The sequence below is a fragment of the Hyperolius riggenbachi genome, chromosome 8, assembly GCF_040937935.1.
Source record: "Hyperolius riggenbachi isolate aHypRig1 chromosome 8, aHypRig1.pri, whole genome shotgun sequence".
In the NCBI taxonomy this organism is placed as follows: Eukaryota; Metazoa; Chordata; class Amphibia; order Anura; family Hyperoliidae; genus Hyperolius; species Hyperolius riggenbachi.
In genome coordinates this window covers 278216530-278239642 of record NC_090653.1, presented here as the reverse complement: position 1 = coordinate 278239642, position 23113 = coordinate 278216530, and the positions used below count along the sequence as shown (strand labels likewise).

Sequence of the window (23113 nt, the reverse complement as noted above, 5' to 3'; positions counted from 1 at the left end):
TGTCTGGCTGCAGGGAGTTCCTTAGTCACTGTCTTCAGGGAGTTCCACAGTCATTGTCTGTCTGCAGGAAGTTCCTCAGTCATTGTCTGTAGGGAGTTCCCCTGTCATTGCATGTAGGGAGTTCCTAAGTCATTGCATGTAGGGAGTTCCTCAGTCACAGCCTGTCTGCAGGAAGTTCCTCAATCACTGTCTGCAGGGAGATCCTCAGTCACTATCTGCAGGAAGTTACTCAGTAATTGCCTGCAGGAAGTTCCTCAGTCATTGTCTTCAGAGAGTTCTGCAATCACTGTCTGCAGGGCGTTCCTCAGTCACTGTCTGCAGGGAGTTCCTCAGCCATTGTCTGCAGGGATACTGGGAGGGAAGGACCCCAAAGGATGTTTAATATGAAGAAAATTTTACCCCAAGACAAAGACTGATATAAGATAATTTATCCAAAAACACTGGCCAACACATTTCGTGGGAATCCACCGGTAAGAGTGAATTAGCTCAGGAGTTCCTGGCAAATGCTTCTTAAGTACTGTGTCCACAGATACGCCCATAATTTTTTTGTCTGAAGAAGCAAGAGATTCCTGTGAAACGCGTTCCAAGTGGAGGTTCTTATGTCTGATTAAAGCTGTTTTATAAATAGACTAAGGGCTTGATTTACTAAAGTGTGCTTATACTTAGCACAACAGTGATAAGCCGCTTTGCACGTGATATCATGTGCTAAGTATCATTATCACATGCTAAGTATCATTAGATAATGATACTTATCACGTGATAATGATACATTGCACATGCAAAGCCTTTACACATGATAACTGAGTTATCACACTTTAGTGAATCGAGCCCTAACTGTGTTGATGACTTGCAGGACAGGTAAATCTACCACTACTTCCCTTTTAAGCCGATTAAAGAGTATTTTATCATTCTCGACACCTCTGTTGACTTATCATTGCATGTCTATTGTCTATAAAAGGGTTATCTTTTTTTTTCTGGTGGTGATTGGTGCTTTGACTTTTCACCAGAAAAACACGGGAATGAGGCGTCTTTAACTTCCAAGTGATCATCCGCGTTTCCATTTTCCATTTCCTCCTCTTTTCACTGTGATCTCCACTCTATAAATATAGATAGATTAGGGGAGACAGGGGTAAACACTTATAGACAGGGTTGAATACTTATAAACATATAAATATCACAGAGGCGCTCTGCTTGCTATAATTGAATTGCTGTTGTTTATCCCCTGCTTATTGCCTGAAGAAGTGGGCTGTGCCCACGAAACGTGTTGCATCCTTGGGGTATTTTCAATAAATATTTATATAAGAACAGTCCTTGGTGTCTGCTTTAACGGAGGCGAGTCCACCACTTCCTCCCAGCAATTTTAAAAAAAAAGTTTATGTACTTTTATCCTTCTGGCGCCTCTGTTCACCTACCAATATATTTGTGTCCACCTCAGGTGAAGGGGTGATCTACCCCCTTTCTTCCTATCTACAGAGAGCGACTTCTTAATTCTGAGTGAGGACAGGTCTAATCTCCTCACCTGCCTAATGAGTGGTTACCTAGGTGGTAACCCATGTTTGTTAATATTACCATCTCACTATTTCATTTATCCAATCAATTTTGACATACTACACCATATTGGGCTCTCGATTTCCAACTTTCCCGCTAGGGTTTTATTCTGTTGCCGAGAAGTTGCCTAAGGACTGTCCCTACGACCAGGCTGGTCCTAGTAGAGGTTAAAGTAAACTTGAGATGAGATAATAAAAAGATTTGATACTTAATCGGGGCTTCCTCCAGCCCCATGAGCAGCGATGTGTCCCTTGCCATCCTTTCGAATACCTCCGTCCGCCTGGTATCGGTCCCAGTAACTGGCTCAGCTACGCCAGTCAGCTCTTCTGTGCATGTGCGGCCCCTCCGTACATGCGCAGAAGAGCCTGAATGGCGCAACTGAGCCTGGTTACCTGGACCGCTAGCAGAAGAACAGAGGCACTCGGGAGGATGGTGAGGGATGCATCGCTGCTCATGGGGCTGGAGGAAGCCCCGAGTAAGTATCAAATCTATTAGCCCATCTCAGGCACACTTTAAAAAATTACTGAGATATTTGTAACCAATAAGATAAGGAGGCTGCTGGAAAAGGACTACAGTTTGAGTTACTTATTTAATGTCTGGGAATATTTTTTATTATATATTTCCTTTATAATCCTTAGCTGCTCAAAACTGCAAAGAACTTCAGAACTATGGTGTTGTGCTGAGTGACTGGTACACCATATACCCGGATGGCGACCAGCCACTGAAAGTCCTGTGTGACATGCACACCGATGGCGGAGGATGGACCGTAAGTATAGAAGTTCTATCTGGGAGAGCTGAAGGTGGATGGCTATCTATGTGTGGATTAAAGCTTGGTCCTTCTCTGGATCAAAGCTTGGTGAAAACCAAAATGACGGTCATTCTGGCCAACAGCATGCTGCCAGGCAGTGACAGTTCATCCATGTAGGGCTCAACCAGGCAGCATGGACTGTCCTAAAGAGAAGGGTGGGCAAGGATCGCGTACATGTAAAAGGGGCACTCACTGCAGTACAAAGGGCACCGGAGATAGCTGCTAGTAGAATATCAGTGAAATTACTATACTGGTTCATTTTAATAGTAAACTAAAAATATCAGTAATATTTACCAATATATTACTATGACCTAACCTTACCCTCACATGAGCCCCCCCTCGATACATAACCCTAACTGCATCCCCTAACCCTAAGGACTTCCCCTGGTAAGGTATTATCTTAAGAACCCTGAACCCTACCCACAGTGATACCTAATCTTAAAGGGATACTGTAGGGGGTCGGGGGAAAATGAGTTGAAGTTACCCGGGGCTTCTAATGGTCCCCCGCAGACATCCTGTGCCCGCGCAGCCACTCACCGATGCTCCGGCCCCGCCTCCAGTTCACTTCTGGAATTTCTGACTTTAAAGTCAGAAAACCACTGCGCCTGCATTGCCATGTCCTCGCTCCCGCTGATGTCACCAGGAGTGTATTGCACAAGTCCAGTATGGTCTTTGGTCTGCGCAGTATGCTCCTGGTGCCATCAGCGGGAGCGAGGACACGGCAATGCAGGCGCAGTGGTTTTCTGACTTTAAAGTCAGAAATTTCAGAAGTGAACTGGAGGCGGGGCCGGAGCATCGGTGAGTGGCTGCACGGGCACAGGATGTCTGCGGGGGACCATTAGAAGCCCCGGGTAACTTCAACTGATTTTCCCCCGACCCCCCTACAGTATCCCTTTAAGTACTTAAGTGCTGATGACACCCAGCTATATTTGTCATTCAAACCTGACGTCACAGACCCTACTCCACAAATATACGCATGCTTAGCTGAGCTTCAGGAGTGGATGAATAATAATTGGCTAAAACTTAATGCTGACAAAACGAGGTTCTTGTTATTGAGGGTCAGGGCTCAACAGCAAAGCAGCCCCAGTCTCAACCAGCACCGCTAAGGATAGGGAGCTCAGACCTGAACAACTCAGACTGTGTGCGCAGCCTGGGAGTACTGATTGATGGGAAATTAAGCTTCAGGAATCAAATCTCAGCTGTTGTGAAACATTCCTTCTTTCACCTCAGGAATATTGCAAGGATTAAACACCTAATTCCTTCAGAGGATCTTCCAACCCTAGTTCATGCCTTCGTCACATCAAGGTTAGACTACTGCAATGTCCTCTACACAGGCCTGCATAAGAAAGACTTACGCCGCCTGCAATTAGTACAGAATGCCGCCGCAAGGCTGTTAACGAGCCAACCCCGCCATTGCCACATAACACCAACCCTGAGCTCACTCCATTGGCTACCGATAAAATGGAGAATTCTGTTTAAGATTGGTTTACTGACATTCAAATCCTTGCACAATCTGGGCCCTGGATACCTGAAGGACTTGTTGCAACTACATCACACCCCCCACAATCTTAGATCAAAAGGACGTAATACCTTGGTCACCCCCAGAGTCCACCTCAAAACCTTTGGAGACAGAGCCTTTTGTCATGCTGCCCTTACACTTTGGAACTCCCTGCCACATCCAATCAGGACAGCCCCATCCCTGGAAGCATTTAAGTCTAAACTGAAAACCTACCTCTTCAGTCTGGCATTCATGAACATCTGACTATCTCCTCTGTAACACAACCCAGCCTGCAACCCTGTATTAATCTGAGACACAGCAATGCGCTTTGAGTCCTATGGGAGAAAAGCGCTTTACAAATGTTATTGTATTGTATTGTATTGTACTTCCCCTAGCTATGTCTAACCTTTAAGACCCCTCCCTCCTGGTAATGCCTAACCCTAAGATTCCCCTCCAGCGATGCCTAACCTTAAAAAAAAACTGCTGATGCCTAACCCTAAGACCCCCACCAATGCCTAATAGTAAGGAACCTCCCTGCTTCCTAACCCCACATGCCAATATTTTGGGCACCACCATAGGCGCCTCAGTTATTGGTCGCGATTAGCCGCGACTGCTATTTGTAGCTGCAGTTTGCATTGTCGGCAGCTTTAGTGCCCGCTACTTTATCAGGTCTGTCCGTTGCCCAAATCACTGCTAATAGCCCCTAATCACAGCTATTAGCAATCAATCACCGCTAATAGCTGATAGTTGCAGCTATTAACCTAGGTGCCAATGGCTGTGTCCTTCTTACCTGTTTTAGGGCTCGATTTACTAAGCATTACCGCATTCAGTAATGCGGAAAACAGCAGATTTTACAGAATTTCTTATCAAATGCCAATTCATAAAGGCTGTTACCGCATTGCAAGCTGAAAATACAGACCAGTGAGGTTAATTACAGACTTGTGAGGTAAATATCTCAATAAATGCCGACAGATGTCAATTCACAAAGCATGCGGTAAAACCAAGTGAGTTGTGAAGTATTTATCTCCAGCTCTGAGCCTTGGTTAACCAACAATCTTGATTCCTGAAATGTTACAGACCAAGGAGACAGCCAATGAGAGGAGCCATAACATCCTGCTACCCCCTCCATTGGTGCTGATGCTGGTGGGACAAGTTTCCCTCTTTGGGCAGCAGAGAAGAGAGCAATCCACCAAAAATATCCAACCTGGCTGATTGCTTGCTGCCCACATAAAAATATAAGATCATGTCAGGCCTGTAGGAATATCCACTCACGAATCAGCTCCAATGCCCCAATCTAAATCCACACGCTTCACCCTATGTGGCACTTCCCTGCTTGAACAGGAGGTGAGGACACAACACCTACAGTACCCAACTTCGGTTACACCCAGGCCTTTAGTGTGCACGGTATTGGAGCTGAATGCAGGGTGAGTGAATAAACTTCCAGACCAAACAGGGATTCAGAGTAACAAAGTCCAGCAACAGTCCAGGGTCATACACGGGTAAGCAGAAATATCACAGTACCGGAGGGCTAAGCAAAGAGAGGTCAAATACATATCCGAGGTCAAACCAGGCAGCAAACAGTTGTAACGATAATCCAGGCAAGAGGTGGGTTCAGGCGGCAGACAAGGGAGATCCAATAACAGGCAGAGGTCGAAATCCAGGTAATCCAATATAGCAAGACAGCACAATGTAAAGCACCCAGCAACCAGAAAGCTAGAGCTATCACGGGCAAGGAACAAGTGCTCTGAGCAGCCTTAAATACTCCAGTCAACCAATCAGTGGCCGGCCACACATAACACTCCACCAATCATACAGCAGTCAACCTAGATGTCAGCTGACTAAGAGATCAGCTGACATCATACCAGATAACAGAGAGTCAGCTGACCATTAACACTTTCTGCGCTTGAGCGCATACGGATGTTTGCGCGGTATCATTACGAACAATAGTACGTGTATACGCATGCGCGTAAGTGTCTCGGCTGCTGAATCTGCGTGCGCTATTCGCACGGCACACGCAGAAGCGGAAGATGAGAGCGCGGCGCTGGTACCAGCAGCATCACAGGTCTGATTCCTTTCAGACCACTTACAGACTACATTAACCCCAAATGGCCCCTGAAGTACTTGCTTCCTTCCAAACATGGATCCTATCTGTGGTGGGGATGACTGATTTGCTAAGGCAAATAGAGATTCTAGTTTGTGTTTTGTGCAGTAACTGCAGTGCAGTTAGAGTTGCTGGATGCCACAAATATGTACTCCTCTCAATAAGACCTCAGACTCCATGCCGGCGAGTGTTATTTTCTTTATTCTCAGGGGAAAAAAAATATTACACCTAATCAGGTGAGCGGCCAGCCTGTGGACCAAGGGACAGTCAGAATTGCTGATTTCTGGTTTCACTGCAATTTAGATTTTCCGCCAATGCCGATTTTCAGATTTCCAAGAAGTCCTTTTTTTTGGTCATTTTTTTGCATTTGCTGATTGGCTAATACTTCCGAGTTGACACGGATATTTTAGGCCAATCACAAGACTAATAATAATAAAGCGCTCAAGAGCTGCAGCCACTGGGACGTGCTCAAGAGCTTCAGCCACTGGGATGCGCTCAAGAGCTGCAGCCACTGGGACGCGCTCAAGAGCTTCAGCCACTGGGACGCGCTCAGGAGCTGCAGCCACTGGGACGCTCTCAAGAGCTGCAGCCACTGGGACGCGCTCATGCGCTGCGGCCACTGGGACGCACTCAAGAGCTGCAGCCACTGGGACGCGCTCAAGATCTGCAGCCACTGGGACGCGCTCAAGAGCTGCAGCCACTGGGATGCGCTCAAGAGCTGCAGCCACTGGGACGCGCTCAAGAGGTGCAGCCACTGGGACGCGCTCAAGAGCTGCAGCCACTGGGACGCTCTCAGGAGCTGCAGCCACTGGGACACGCTCAAGAGCTGCAGCCACTGGGACGCGCTCAAGAGCTGCAGCCAATGGGACGCGTTCAAGAGCTGCAGCCAATGGGACGCGCTCAAGAGCTGCAGCCACTGGGACGCGCTCAAGAACTGCAGCCACTGGGACGCGCTCAAGAGCTGCAGCCACTGGGACGCGCTCAGGAGAGGCAGCCACTGGGACGCGCTCAGGAGAGGCAGCCACTGGGACGCGCTCAGGAGCTGCAGCCACTGGGACGCGCTCAGGAGCTGCAGTCAGTGGAAAGCGCTCAAGAGCTGTGGCCACTGGGATGCGCTCAAGAGCTGCAGTCACTGGGACGCGCTCAAGAGCTGCAGCCACTGGGACGCGCTCAAGAACTGCAGCCACTGGGATGCGCTCAAGAGCTGCAGTCAGTGGGACACACTCAAGAGCTGCAGCCACTGGGACGCGCTCAAGAGCTGCAGTCATTGGGACGTGCTCAAGAGCTGCAGCCACTGGGATGCGCTCAAGAGCTGCAGCCACTGGGACGCGCTAAGGAGCTGCAGCCACTGGGACGCGCTCAAGAGCTGCAGCCACTGGGACGCGCTCAAGATCTGCAGCCACTGGGACGCGCTCAAGAGCAGCAGCCACTGGGACGCGCTCAAGAGCTGCAGCCACTGGGACGCACTCAAGAGCTGCAGCCACTGGGACGCGCTCAAGAGCTGCAGCCACTGGGACGTGCTCAAGAGCTGCAGCCGCTGGGACGTGCTCAAGAGCTGCAGCCACTGGGACGTGCTCAAGAGCTGCAGCCACTGGGACGCGCTCAAGAGCTGCAGCCTCTGGGATGTGCTCAAGAGCTGCAGCCACTGGGACGCGCTCAAGAGCTGCCTGCAGCCACTGGGACATGCTCAAGAGCTGCAGCCACTGGGACGTGCTCAAGAGCTGCAGCCACTGGGACGTGCTCAAGAGCTGCCTGCAGCCACTGGGACGCGCTCAAGAGGCCACCCTGCAGTGTTAAAGAGTCTTGACCCAAGGACTTCTTACTGAATAGGTACTGACCCTAGCCAGAATTCAAGCCCTAGTCTCCCATATCAAAGGCAGAGACCTTAACCAGTAGGCTATCCAGCAACTTACTCAACACTTCCAAGTTCTGTGATTGGGTTAAAATTTCAATAGGTCAATATCTATGCAGTAAAGAGTTCAAGGCAAGACTCCCTAACACTGCAGGGTGGCCTCCTGAGCTCGTCCCAGTGGCTGCAGCTCTTTAGCGCTTTGAGTCCAACAGGAGAAAAGTACTATATGAATGTTCAGATTATTATTATTATTATTATTGTTATTATTATAAGAGTTGAAAAGAAACAATGTTTGCAGCAGTGATGATGGTAATCAGCTAATTATGATTAAGTGAAATTTTGCATACATGTTCGCAATTATGCCTATATGTAATTACAAATGTTTAATTCAATTGATTTTGTATAATCCTGCATAATTGCCCATGAATTTACACGTAATTTCCTCCCAACTTTGGCGGTGAATAGCGGTGGGGGATACAAGATATTGCTAGTGCTACCAATACTGATAAATATGTTTAAGAGAATAGTGGGTAAAAGTAAAAAAAAAAAAATCAAAAATCAAAAAGACCTTGTAGTTTTTGAGGAAATCGATTTTAAAAATGCAAAGAAAAATGTTTTTTAAACTCAGAAAAGTGACAGTTTAACCACTTCACCACTGAGGGGTTTTACCCCCTGAGCACCAGAGCAATTTTCACCTTTCAGCGCTCCTTCCATTCATTCGTCTATAACTTTATTATTACTTATCGCAATGAAATGAACTATATCTTGTTTTTTTCGCCACCAATTAGGCTTTCTTTAGGTGGGACATTATGCCAAGAATTATTTTTTTCTAAATGTGTTTTAATGGGAAAATAGGAAAAATGTGGGGAAAAAAATAATTATTTTTCAGTTTTCGGCCATTATAGTTTTTAAATAATGCATGCTACTGTAATTAAAACCCATGAAACGTATTTGCCCTTTTGTCCCGGTTATAAAACCATTTAAATTATGTCCCTATCACAATGTTTGGCGCCAATATTTTATTTGGAAATAAAGGTGCATTTTTTTCAGTTTTGCGTCCATCCCTAATTACAAGCCCATAGTTTATAAAGTAACAGTGTTATACCCTCTTGACATAAATATTTAAAAAGTTCAGTCCCTAAGGTAACTATTTATGTATTTTTTTTAATTGTAAATTTTTTAATTTTTTTTTAATTACAAAAAAAAAAAAAATGGGGAGTGTGGGAGGTAATGAGTTAATTTTATGTGTAAAAGTCATTTATTTGTATGTGAAAAATGTGTAGGGTGTAGTTTACTATTTGGCCACAAGATGGCCACAGTAACTTTTTGTTTTAATGCGACCTCCAAGCTTCCTTCCGGAAACTTGGAGGAAGAATAAGGAGGCTGGACACGTGAGTTTTTTTCTCACAATGATCGCGCTGCCCATAGGAGAGCAGCTGATCATTGCGGGGCTTAGATCAACGAACGGGAATGGATTTTCCCGTTCATTGATCTCTGGGCGAGCGGGCGGCGGCGGTTTTACTAGCGGCGGGCGGCGTGTTTACGAGCGGGAGCGCGGGCAGCGTCGGGAACGCGGAAAGTACGTGTTTCTCCGTCCCTGGTTTTTAAAGGATGGAAAAAGGGGCGGAGAAATACGTACGCGCGGGGGTAAAGTGGTTAAAAACGACTTTTCTTTTTATATATAACCACTTCAACCCTCAGTCGTTTTCACTTTATGCATCCGAGCAATGATCACCTCCCATTCATTAGCCTATAACTTTATCACTACTTATCACAATGATAAGTCGTTTTTTCCGCCCCCCCAATTAGGCTTTCTTTGGGGGGTACATTTTGCTAAGAGCCACTTTGCTGTAAATGCATTTTAACAGGAAGAATAAGAAAAAAACAGAAAAAATTCATTATTTCTCCGTTTTTGGCCATTATAGTGGTAAAATAATACATGCCTCCATAATTAAAACCCACGTATTGTATTTGCCCATATGTCCCAGTTATTACACCGTTAAAATTATGTCCCTATCACAATGTATGGCGACAATATTTTATTTGGAAATAAAAGTGCATTTTTTCCGTTTTGCATCTATCACTATTTACAAGCTTACAATAAAAAAAAAAAATAGAAATATTTCATCTTTACATAGATATTTAAAAAGTTTAGACCCCTAGGTAAATATTTATGTGTTTTTTTTATTGTAATGTTTTTATTTTATTATTATTATCAAACATTTTATTTGGGAATTTTTGGGAGGGTGGGATGTAAATAGTAATTTTTTTTTAATGTAAATATATGTTTATTTTTGTTTTTTTATGTAGATGTAGTTTTACTTTTTGGCCACAAGATGGCAACCTTAGGTTTGTTTACATGACGTCACTTTAAGCGTAACATGTACGCTTAGAGGGACGTAGGGGGGCATAGGAGGTAGAAAAAGCGAGGCTTCCGAGAGAAGCTGTCTCTTTTTCTACGGGGGAGAGGAATCAGTGATCGGGCACCATGGCCCGAATCATTGATTCCCGGGCTAACGATCCGTGGCCGGGAGCGTGTGTGCATGCGAGTGATCGCTGGCGGGAGCGCACATGGCCTCCTGGACGTAGCTCTACATCCAGGAGGAGAAAGTGGTTAAAATTGATTTTCTCAAAAACTAAAAGGTCTTTTTAAACATTTTTTCTTAACTTGTACCCACTATTCTCCTTAACATATGTAGCAATTTTGGTAGCAATAGCATGTATGGGAGCTTTGCTATTCACCGCCAAAGTAGGCACGAAATTACACATAAATTAGGTGTAAATATATGCGTAATTGCGAATGCTTTACAATTATATGTGAAATTACGGATAGGTGTAATTTCTGCTCATCACTAGTTTGCAGTATTTACAAAACCCAACAGTGATTTGTTATGGTCAGTGGCATAGCTAGAGATTATGGGCACCATAGCAAAACTTTCATGGAACCCTCAGATGTAGGCACTCTCAGCCAATGTCACCTGCCCCTACCCTATAGATCTGAGTCAATTGGGCAATTTACATTCCCATGCAATCAACGCTGCATATAGTCCATAGGCACTGAGACAATGTTTGAGGATTGAAGAACACAATAAAGTTAATAATGAATACATTAAGTACCACTTGGGCCCCCTGTGCTCCGGGATCCCCATATCAGCTGCTATGGCTATTGCTACACCTCAGGTTACAGTGTATAAGTAGCAGTGTGTGATATTGTGTTCAGTTGTTTCTCATCCCAGCTGTCCTAATGCTCTGATCAGAAATGTTATTCCTGTGAGTGAAAAAAAACAAACCTTGCAGTGAAAAAAAAAATAATCCCTTTATTGACTTTGCAGGTGTTCCAGCGGCGTTGGGATGGATCCGTGGACTTCTTCAGGGGCTGGGAGGACTACAAGAAGGGGTTTGGTAGCCGCTTGAATGAATTTTGGTTGGGGAATGACAATCTCCATAAAATAACATCTAAAGGTAATGCAAGCTGAAAGGCAGCTGTTCTCCTAGAAAGACAAAACTTCACCTTTGGACCCCTTTGACACACGACAGACCTTTCTTGTGTCCAAATGGTGTTTTTTTTTTGCTAATTCACGTTTGCCGCATATCTAATGCAAATCCATGGCATCGCATTTGACATGCGTTGTTGTAGGATTTTTCGCCTCTGAATTTTCTGCGGAAAAAAGTGTCCTACATGAATGCTTTTTGTCACAACGGACATACTGTATGAATAGCATACCATGCGAGTCAATGGAGATGCAAATTTTTGCTTTCCAAATTCAAAAAAGTAATTTAATGATTCTATACAGAACTGACAATCATGATATTTCTCTTTTTTTTTTTTTTTTTTTTTTTTTTTAGGAACTTGGGAGCTCCGCGTCGACCTTCAGGACTTTGAGAATGAAAAAGTTTTTGCAAAGTACACTTTATTCAAAATTTTGGAGGAGGCTAAAAAGTACCAGTTAGTGTTGGGCGAGTACAGTGGAACTGCAGGTATAGACTTCCTGCCTATCTACAGTGGAACATACACGTGTGTACAAAAATTCCTATACATTTCATTGGGGATGGTCACATCTCCTGGTGGGTGGTTTGCAGACCACCATATACTGCAGCAGTATTAACATTGCAGAACCCTGCTAAGATTGTTTTACACAGACTTGTGAGATTTTTAAATGATCACCACCAAGGAATACTGTGTTGGATTGGGCAACCACTAGACCTCCAAGGAATATTGGGAGGATGGGGACCACTTGACTACCAGGAAAAACTATGTGGGAATGGGGGCTACTTGACCACCATCGAATATTGTAAGGGGGTGGGGGACCACAAAACCACCAAGGAATACTCTGAGGGGTGCGGGACCATTCTCCCACCAGGGAATACTGTGTGGGGACCACTAGACTACCTGAGAAGACGGTGGGTGGGGGAAACCATTAACCTACCAGGGAATATTGTGGAGGACCACTAGACTACCAGAGAATACTGTGGAGGACCACTAGACTACCAGGGAATACTGTGGAGGACCACTAGACTACCAGGGAATACTGTGGAGGACCACTAGACTACCAGGGAATACTGTGGAGGACCACTAGACTACCAGGGAATACTGTGGAGGACCACTAGACTACTAGGGAATACTGTGGAGGACCACTAGACTACCAGGGAATACTGTGGAGGACCACTAGACTACCAGGGAATACTGTGGAGGACCACTAGACTACCAGGGAATACTGTGGAGGACCACTAGACTACCAGGGAATACTGTGGAGGACCACTAGACTACCAGGGAGTACTGTGAGGTTCAGAGGACCACTAAACTACAAAGGAATATTGTGGGAGACCATTAGACCACTAGGGAATACTGTGGGACCACTAGACTTCCAGTCAATACTGTGAGGTTCAGAGGACCACTAAACTACAAAGGAATATTTTGGGAGACCATTAGACCACTAGGGAATACTGAGTGACCACTACACTACCATGGAATACTGAGGAGGACCACTAAACTACAAAGGACTGTGTGTGTTAAGGGAGGGGGGGGGGGTTTGCAATATCTTCCTCTGGTGTTAGAGAACCTTGTCTTGGCTCTGGCTGCTATGGGCTAGGCTTGTCCAGCATGTGTAAAAAAAACTTTTGAATTACACAAAGCAGCTACAAGCACCTCAAAAAGGCTTGTTCTACACAGTCTTGCAGGCACACCTATTGACCCAAAGAATCAGTTTATACACTGTGACATGCATAGTCCTATGTGCTTTTCTAATTCATTTTGGTTGATGCATATAATCATGTTGTGTGTCTAAGATAACCAAACACTTTATTCCTTTTTAGCCTGTTTTTCGTTATTTTATACCTATTGGGAGCCTCCTACCTTATCAGTCTTGCCCCCACCATTGGCAGGTCGATTTTATTGACCTTTTTTACGTCATTATCATTCTTTGAGAATGACCAACTTCATAGACAGGACCATCAAAGGACAATTGGGGACGGTACCCGTGTAGTGGGTGGTTTCTTTTCTAGACAGCTCAGGTTTGGTAATACAAATGTATTTATCTAATTTATATTACAGAGAATACTACACTTTAATGGGCTTGTGGTGTCCCTGTGTCTCCTATATCCAGAGCTGGGCCGAGGCAGAGGCTCGGGAGGTAGTACCCAGTACACAGTGGTGAACAGTACACAGGAAATAGTGTATGTTTTTTCTTTCACTATCACCCTGATGTCAGTGAAAATTGATCATGGGCACGTTGATCAGTAAATGGTAACATGCGTTCCCATTCACCGATCAGTCCACTAATGAGCGATGACATGAATGCACACGGGACTGCGCATTAGTGCACGCAGCGATGATCGTGGCAGGGTACGAGCTAAGAGAAAGTCTCCGGGGGCGTAGATAGAGTATACTGGGCTTGATTCACAAAGCCGTGATAACTGTTATTTGCGCACTTTTTAGCGCGTTTTCGTGCAAAAAATGGTTATCACACGGAAAAATTCGCTGATGCGAATTTTCATGCGTTAACGTTCGTGCAATAAAGTGAATTCATCGTGCGAACGCGGAACGTTAACTCATGAAAAACTTTTCACAGCGTTATAACAATTATCACTGCTTTGTGAATCAAGACCACTGTCTGAAATACATTAAATATTACAAGTGGTTAAAATATATACTAAATATATTTTCGCCTAAGTCATTTTCGCATAGAAAATCCCGTTTTCGAAATCCGGCGAATTTTTGCGAAATCTTCAGAAATATTTGCATTTTCGACCAGCATCGAAAATTGTATACGGGCGCTTATGCGGAAAAATGTCCGCAATAATCCGCATTGAAATACATTCTATGCGGACGCTTATGCCTTTATGCGGAAAAATGTCCGCAATAATACGCAAGAAAATACTCTGTAAACAGACGCTTATGCCCTTATGCGGAAAAATGGCCGCAATAATACGCAAGTAACGCGAAAATGACGGCATTAGGCGAAAAATCTCACTAGTATTATTCTTATTGATTTTCAAGGGGAATATGCCATTCTTGCACTGTTAATGGCACAAGCCTCAAACCTGGTATAGTTGGTCATTGGGTGACTGGGGTTCAAATTCAGAAAAGGGGGTGAAGCCACAAACAGCCAATCAAATTTTTTTTCATTTCAATGCAAATTATTGATACCAAAGCCTGCAAAGCTCACAAACTAGGTCATTGAGTAATTGTGTGTTAGGGTTAGAAAAAGTGAGCACAGCCAACACCAGCCAAATACATACCCGGGCAACGCCAGGTCCTCAATGGGCGGAGACGGATGCAAATTTCACTGAGAAAATGTAAATTGCAGCCATTCTTATACTGTTAATGGCAGGGTTCTTAAACTTTGCACAGTTGGTCACTGGGTGACTGGGATAAAAATTCAGAAAAGTGGGTAAAGCCTACAAAAGCCAATCAAAATTCTCCTATTGATTTTTAAGGGGAATATTTGATTTCTGCCAACTGCTGGAATATTCAATTGCTGCACTGTTAATGGCACAAGCCTCAAACTTGGTATAGTTGGTCATTGGGTGACTGGGGTTCAAATTCAGGAAAGGGAGTGGAGCCACAGCCAATCAGATTTGTTTCATTTCAATGCAAATTATTGATGCCAAAGACCGCAAAGCTCACAAACTAGGTCATTGAGTAATTGTGTGTTAGGGTAAAGAGGCCCATACATCTAATGATTTTCCCACCGATATACAGCAGATTCGATCACTGTGATAGAATCCGCTGTGAAATCGTTGCGCAAACGCTGACCGAACGATCGATTTCCGTCTGAAATCGATCGTTCCCGTCGATCAGTCTGTGCGGAAGATTTTGCTCGATTGCCGGCGGGTCGGGAGTGCGTCGATAGCAGTGTTCGAATGTCCAACGATCGACGCTAGCGGCAATACATTACCTGCTTCGCCGGCGCGTGTCCCCGCCGTCACCGCTGCTCCTTCTCCACTGGGTTCCGGCAGGCTTCACTTCTTCCTGTCCCGACAGGAAGTTTAAACAGTAGAGCGCCCTCTACTGTTTAAACTTCCCCGGACAGGAAGAAGTGAAGCCTGCCGGAACCCAGCGGAGAAGGAGCAGCGATGACATGCACCGGCAGAGCAGCAGCAGCGGTACCTTCACAGATGGTGAATCGATTTCATGCTGAAATCGATTCACAATCTGTTTGCAGTAAAGGCAGCCATACGATCCCTCTCTGATCAGATTAGATCAGAGAGGGATCTATCTGTTGGTCGATCTGATGGCAAATCGACCAGTGTATGACTACCTTTAGAAGAAGCGGGCACAGCCAACTCCAGCCAAATACATACCCGGGCAATGCCGGGCCATCAGCTAGTATACTACTAGTGTGTGTATGTATGTATATATATATATATATATCAATCTTCTTAGACAGCACACCAAAACCGCCCGTAAGCCGTGCACGGTCTAGTCAGTGCGGCTGACACCAACTTAATGTAGTCCAATGGAAGATGACCAGCACCGGCTGTTTCTTTAACCATTTCCGGACCGCAGTGATAGAGATCTACGCCCTGTTTTGATGGGCTCCTGGCTGGCAAGGCGTAGATCTCTATCACCGGCGCCGCCGCTCCCCGCCGCGATCGCGCGCACCGAACCGGCTGCACTTAGCTGTCTTATGACAGCTAAGGCTTCCGGGTATCGGCAGGAGCCGTCACTGATTGGCTCCCTGCCGTGTGATCGCTGTGAGCCAATCACAGCGATCACCCTCCGAAAGGCAACATAGTTGCCGTTCCGCCTCCCTCTCCGCCTCCCTCTCCCTGTCACTGTGGATCTTGTGTGACAGGGAGAGACGCACAGCCTGCAGCCGTGACAGGCTGTGCGATTTTAGTGTAAAAATAAACTTTTTTCCAGCTCTCTCCCCCCCATGTATCCCTTGATCCCCTCCCAACCACCTATATATAGATCTATATATATATATAGATCTATATATATATATAGATCTATATATATATATAGATCTATATATATATATAGATCTATATATATATATAGATCTATATATATATATATATATATATATATATATATATATATATATATATATATATATATATATAGATCTATATATATATATAGATCTATATATATATATAGATCTATATATATATATAGATCTATATATATATATAGATCTATATATATATATATAGATCTATATATATATATATAGATCTATATATATATATATATAGATCTATATATATATATATAGATCTATATATATATATATATATATAGATCTATATATATATAGATCTATATATATAGATCTATATATATATAGATCTATATATATATAGATCTATATAGATCTATATATATCTATATAGATCTATATATATATAGATCTATATATATATAGATCTATATATATATAGATCTATATATATATATGTCTATATATATATATATATATATATATATATAATATATATATATATATATAACTGGATTGTGATTTTAACCACTTGCCGGCCGCCCCTACCTAGGGGCGGCGGCGGCAAAGTGGAGCCCGCAACGACCGCGCAATACGCCGATCGGCGGCGGCTCGTTGCGGACTAGCTGGCCGGGGATCGCATGCTGGATGTGCCCACCCGCGACGTCAACCCGCCAGCCAATTAGCAGCGGCGGCGGGTTGTTAACCCCCGATCTTCCGCATGTAAAGCGGATAATACGCTTTGTAATGTATACAAAGCGTATTATACAGGCTGCCTCCTGCCCTGGTGGTCCCAGTGATTGAGGGACCACCAGGGCAGGTTGCAGCCCTCCTAGTAAGTACCCAAGCACACTGATCCTGCCCCCTGATCGCCCACTGCACCCATCAGACCCCCCCTGCCCACCCCTGGGACACCTGTTTGCACCCAATCACCCCCCTAATCACCCATTAATCACTCCCTGTCACTATCTCAACGCTATTTTTTAGATTAGGTCCTAAACTGCCCCCTGGGGGCTCCTGAACACACACCCCCCACACCCTTAGATCCTCCCTAGACCCTCCCCCCTGTGTACTGTATACATCTATTCTTCCCTATAATCACCCACTGACCACCTGTCAATCACCCATCAATCACCCCCTGTCACCACCTGTCACTGCCACCCATCAGATCAGACCCTAACCTGCCTTTTGTGGGCACCTGATCACCCACCCACACCCTCAGATTGCGTGCAGACCCACCCTCAGATCACCTCTGAAAGTGCATTGTTTACATCTGTTCTCCCCTCTAATCATCCACTGATCACCCATCAATCACCCCGTCACCACCTGTCACTGCTACCCATCAGATCAGACACTAATCTGCCCCTTGCGGGCACCCAATCACCTGCCCACACCCTAAATTAGCCCCCCAGACCCCCTCTGATCAACTCGCCAGTGCATTGCTTGCATATATTCTCCTCTGTAATCACCTACTGATCACCTATCAACCACCCCGTCACCCCCTGTCACCACCTGTCACTGCTACCCATCAGATCAGGCCCTAATATGCCCCCTGCGGGCTTCTGATCACCCGGCCAAACCCTCACCCGCCCCACCGCAGTGACAGAAATTTTTTTTCTGATCACTGCTGGTACGACTTAATTGCCATGTCCAGGTCATGATTTGAGAACATTCCTGCACTTCAGTGCCAATACAACCTGTCATCTAAGAAGCCACCCTGCTTATGACCGGTTCCACAAAATTCAGCCCCTCATAGACCACCTGTCATCAAAATTTGCAGATGCTTATACCCCTGAACAGTCATTTTGAGGCATTTGGTTTCCAGACTACTCCTCGTGGTTTTGGGCCCCTAAAATGCCAGGGCAGTATAGGAACCCCACAAGTGACCCCATTTTAGAAAGAAGACACCCCAAGGTATTCCGTTAGGTGTATGACGAGTTCATAGAAGATTTTATTTTTTGTCAAAAGTTAGCGGAAATTGATTTGTATTGTTTTTTTTCACAAAGTGTCATTTTCCACTAACTTGTGACAAAAAATAAAATCTTCTATGAACTCACCATACACCTAACGGAATACCTTGGGGTGTCTTCTTTCTAAAATGGGGTCACTTGTGGGGTTTCTATACTGCCCTGGCATTTTAGGGGCCCTAAACCGTGAGGAGTAGTCTAGAAACCAAATGCCTCAAAATTACCTGTGAATAGGACGTTGGGCCCCATAGCGCACCTAGGCTGCAAAAAAGTGTCACACATGTGATATCGCCGTACTCAGGAGAAGTAGTATAATGTGTTTTGGGGTGTATTTTTACACATACCCATGCTGGGAGGGAGAAATCTCTCTGTAAAGGGACAATTGTGTGTAAAAAAAATCAAAACATTTTAATTTACAGAGATATTTCTCCCACCCAGCATGGGTATGTGTAAAAATACACCCCAAAACACATTATACTACTTCTCCTGAGTACGGCGATACCACATGTGTGACACTTTTTTGCAACCTAGGTGCGCAAAGAGGCCCAACGTCCTATGAGTACCTTTAGAATTTCACAGGTCATTTTGAGGCATTTGGTTTCTAGACTACTCCTCACGGTTTAGGGCCCCTAAAATGCCAGGGCATTATAGGAACCCCACAAGTGACCCCATTTTAGAAAAAAGACACCCCAAGGTATTCAATTAGGTGTATGGGGAATTCATAGAAGATTTTATTTTTTGTCACAAGTTAGTGGAAAATGACACTTTGTGAAAAAAACAATAAAAATCAATTTCCGCTAACTTGTGAAAAAAAAATGAAATCTTCTATGAACTCCCCATACTACTAACGGAATACCTTGGGGTGTCTTCTTTCTAAAATGGGGTCACTTGTAGGGTTCCTATACTGTCCTGGCATTTTAGGGGCCCTAAACCGTGAGGAGTAGTCTAGAAAATAAATGCCTCAAAATGACCTGTGAAATCCTAAAGGTACTCATTGGACTTTGGGCCCCTTAGCGCAGTTAGGGTGCAAAAAAGTGTCACACATGTGGTATCGCCGTACTCAGGAGAAGTAGTATAATGTGTTTTGGGGTGTATTTTTACACATACCCATGCTGGGTGGGAGAAATATCTCTGTAAATGGACAATTGTGTGTAAAAAAATCAAAAGAAATCTCATTTACAGAGATATTTCTCCCACCCATCATGGGTATGTGTAAAAATACACCCCAAAACACATTATACTATTTCTCCTGAGTAAGGCGATACCACATGTGTGACATTTCTTTTGCAGCCTAGGTGCGCTAAGGGGCCCAAAGTCCTATGAGCACCTTTAGGCTTTACAGGGGTGCTTACAATTTAGCACCCCCCAAAATGCCAGGACAATAAACACACCCCACAAATGACCCCATTTTGGAAACTAGACACTTCAAGGTATTCAGAGAGGGGCATGGTGAGTCCGTGGCAGATTTCATTTTTTTTTGTCACCAGATAGCAAAAATGGAAACTTTTTTTTATTTATTTTTTTTGTCACAAAGTGTCATTTTCCGCTAACTTGTGACAAAAGATAAAATCTTCTATGAACTCACCATGCCTCTTAGTGAATACTTTGGGGTGTCTTCTTTCCAAAATGGGGTCATTTGGGGGGTATTTATACTATCCTGGAATTCTAGCACCTCATGAAACCTGACAGGTGCTCAGAAATGAGAGAGATGCTTCAAAATGGGAAAATTCAATTTTTGCACCATAGTTTGTAAACGCTATAACTTTTACCCAAACCAATAAATATACACTGAATGGGTTTTTTTTAATCAAAAACATGTTTGTCCACATTTTTCGCGCTGCATGTATACAGAAATTTTACTTTATTTGAAAAATGTCAGCACAGAAAGTTAAAAAAATCATTTTTTTGCCAAAATTCATGTCTTTTTTGATGAATAGAATAAAAAGTAAAAATCGCAGCACCAATCAAATAGCACCAAAAGAAAGCTGTATTAGTGACAAGAAAAGGAGGTAAAATTCATTTAGATGGTAGCTTGTATGACTGAGCAATAAACCATTTAAGCTGCAGTGGTCTGAATGGAAAAAAAGGCTCTGGTCCTTAAGGGTGAAAAGACTGCGGTCCTTAAGTGGTTAAGAAAGCGGGATTTTATTCACTCCAAGTATGAATAAACATAGCTCCAGACATCCAAAGATATTCAAGATGTACTTATAGCTCCAATGTAGAAAGCTCTTAGATGCATGCAAATGGGAAGGGTCCTACATGGCAGTAGAAGAAGCCCCCATTGCAGCCAGGTCCGCCCACACAACGGACGCCGTTTCGAACGGGAACACCGTTCTTTGTCAAGTGAATAGCTATTCACTTGACAAAGAACGGTGTTCCCGTTCGAAACGGCGTCCGTTGTGTGGGCGGACCTGGCTGCAATGGGGGCTTCTTCTACTGCCATGTAGGACCCTTCCCATTTGCATGCATCTAAGAGCTTTCTACATTGGAGCTATAAGTACATCTTGAATATCTTTGGATGTCTGGAGCTATGTTTATTCATACTTGGAGTGAATAAAATCCCGCTTTCTTAAAGAAACAGCCGGTGCTGGTCATCTTCCATTGGACTATATATATATATATATATATATATATATATATATATATATATATATATATATATTTGTCATTTTTTCTTTTCTCGACCGGAGACACTATGGATATAGCTGAGAAAAAGGAATCCATGTCAGAAACAATTAGCTTTGCAATCAGCAATACAAGCCAGCAATAAGAATAAATTTATCAACTTTATTGAGGACACAACACTATAAAAATACTTAAAAACAGCATGTGGGGGGGGGACCAACCAATAGGCTATCAACAATGATTACAAAAATAGAAAAGCTGCTGCAGGTTATAAAACAACATTATAGGTATTTGCAAATGCCATGATCAGCACAAAGTTAAATGAGCAACGCCAATCTAGTCAAACAAATAGTTAAACAAACCTCTGATTATTAAGTGCTGTCCTTTTAACTGCTTCCTGACCACCGATAGACACCAGGAAGCTGGCAACCCCAGGACCGCCTAACACTGAAAGGCGCGCATCTCAGCTTGAATGACGGAGCTCTGTTCTGTCTGTCATCAGCAGGGCCGGGCCGAGGCAGAGGCTGGAGAGGCTCCAGCCTCAGGGCGCAGTGTAGGAAGGGGCGCACAATTCATTCAGCTTTCATTCCTAATTGTGTTTGAAGCAGAAAGAAATAAGAAAAGGGGATACATAGCAGTGACTGCAAGCCAGATAACTAGATATTAAGGTGTTGGGGAGGTTGTGGGCCCTGTGGCACCTCTTAGTCCAATAGCAATCAGTGTGTGACGGCTGGGGTGGCAGGGATGGGGGGGCGCACTTTGGTGTCTCAGCCTTGGGTGCTGGAGGACCTTGTCCCGCCTCTGGTCATCACTCAGTCTCCCAGTGGCGATTGTCGCTAGGAGACTGTTAAACGGTGTAACGTCGTCTATTTACACTGTACAGCACTGTGATCTATGACAGCACTATGAAATAAAGTAATTTTAAAAAAAACACTGATTGAATCAGAGCCCACCAACAGAAAGCTCTGTGGGTGGACAGAAAAGGGGGAGGTTTATTTGTGTGCACGGCCATTAAAGCTGCAGAGCACTCATTTGTAAAAAAATAGCCTGGTCACTGGGGGAGGGGGGGGGGGGGGGGGTAAAGCCTGTGGTCCTCAAGTGGTTAAATGTAGCTTGTCAGTGTTTGTAGAAGGATATACAGTGCACACCAGGGTTACCTACAGTGCAAAGATGAGGTGCCTGGGACCCCCACGTGCTCCCTCACGCGTTCTGCAGTCACCTGCTTCTCCAGACAGACTCTCTACTAACGAGCGGTGACGTGCATGCACACGGGACTGCGCGGGAGTGCCGCAGCAATGATTGCGGCAGAGTATGTATATTTACGCCCAAGGGCGTAACAATAGACCCCGCAAGGGATGCAGCCGCAGGGGGGCCCATAAGTCACAGGGGGCCCGTCCTGAGAGACTGACAACTAAGGGCAAGGAGAGAAAACAAATTTCTGCTCTCTCCACTATTGTTCTAATGACTGCATCTGCTCAGCTGCTGATAGAGAATAATACAAAGTTTTGCAGACAAAGATTTGTAGATTTGTTTTGACAGGAGGGGGCCCCATTTAAAGTTTTGCAGGGGGGCCCAGTGGTATCTAGTTACGCCCCTGTTTACGCCCCTGGAGCTAAGATAAAGTCTCCAGGGGTGTAGATATACTATCTGAAATACATTAAGTGGTTAAAAAAATATTTTCAAAGTGAGTTTTCTTTTCTTGACAGGAGACTCTATGGAGACTCACAATGGCTTGAAGTTTTCCACCAAAGACCAGGACAACACCGAGCAGGGCAGTGGATGTGCAGTGACTTTTAAAGGAGCCTGGTGGTACAGGGCTTGCCATGACTCCAACCTAAATGGGTATTATTACCTAGGACAACACAGCAGCCATGGAGATGGCATCAACTGGGGGTCGGGGAAGGGCTACAACTACTCCTACAAGCATGTTGAGATGAAGATCCGACCTATATAGCCCATGCTATGTTCTCTATACCTTTGTGCTGTATATTTCTCTACACATCACATGCATAATAAAGTAGACATCTATGGTACAGTTGTATAATCTCATTCTTTTTTTTTTTTTTTATTTGAAGAAGATGGAGAATGTTTACAGTGACTGAATGGTCCCATGTACACAAATCCAATGTAATATCTAAAAGAAGCATTTAGTAACTACACAGAGAGGGGGATGCAGTGTTATGCACGCTAACGTTTTTAGTTATTCTGTACTACTTGTTATTTACTTTACAATAAGCCAAATAATACATCTTTAACCTCCCTGG

At 44.3% G+C, this 23113-nt stretch overlaps 1 protein-coding gene across 1 annotated transcript in view; it reads left to right on the top strand.

Moving 5' to 3' along the window:
• LOC137528580 (ficolin-2-like) overlaps nt 1-22866 on the top strand; it is a 69532-nt gene extending 46666 nt beyond the window's left edge. Inside the window, exons 6-9 of the mRNA XM_068249919.1 lie at nt 2187-2314; nt 11140-11269; nt 11654-11785; nt 22556-22866. Of these exons, the coding sequence (XP_068106020.1) occupies nt 2187-2314; nt 11140-11269; nt 11654-11785; nt 22556-22803 (638 nt within the window). The 3' untranslated portion in view covers nt 22804-22866. The remainder of the gene's footprint in view (nt 1-2186; nt 2315-11139; nt 11270-11653; nt 11786-22555) is intronic.
• The last annotated feature ends 247 nt before the right edge of the window (nt 22867-23113 follow it).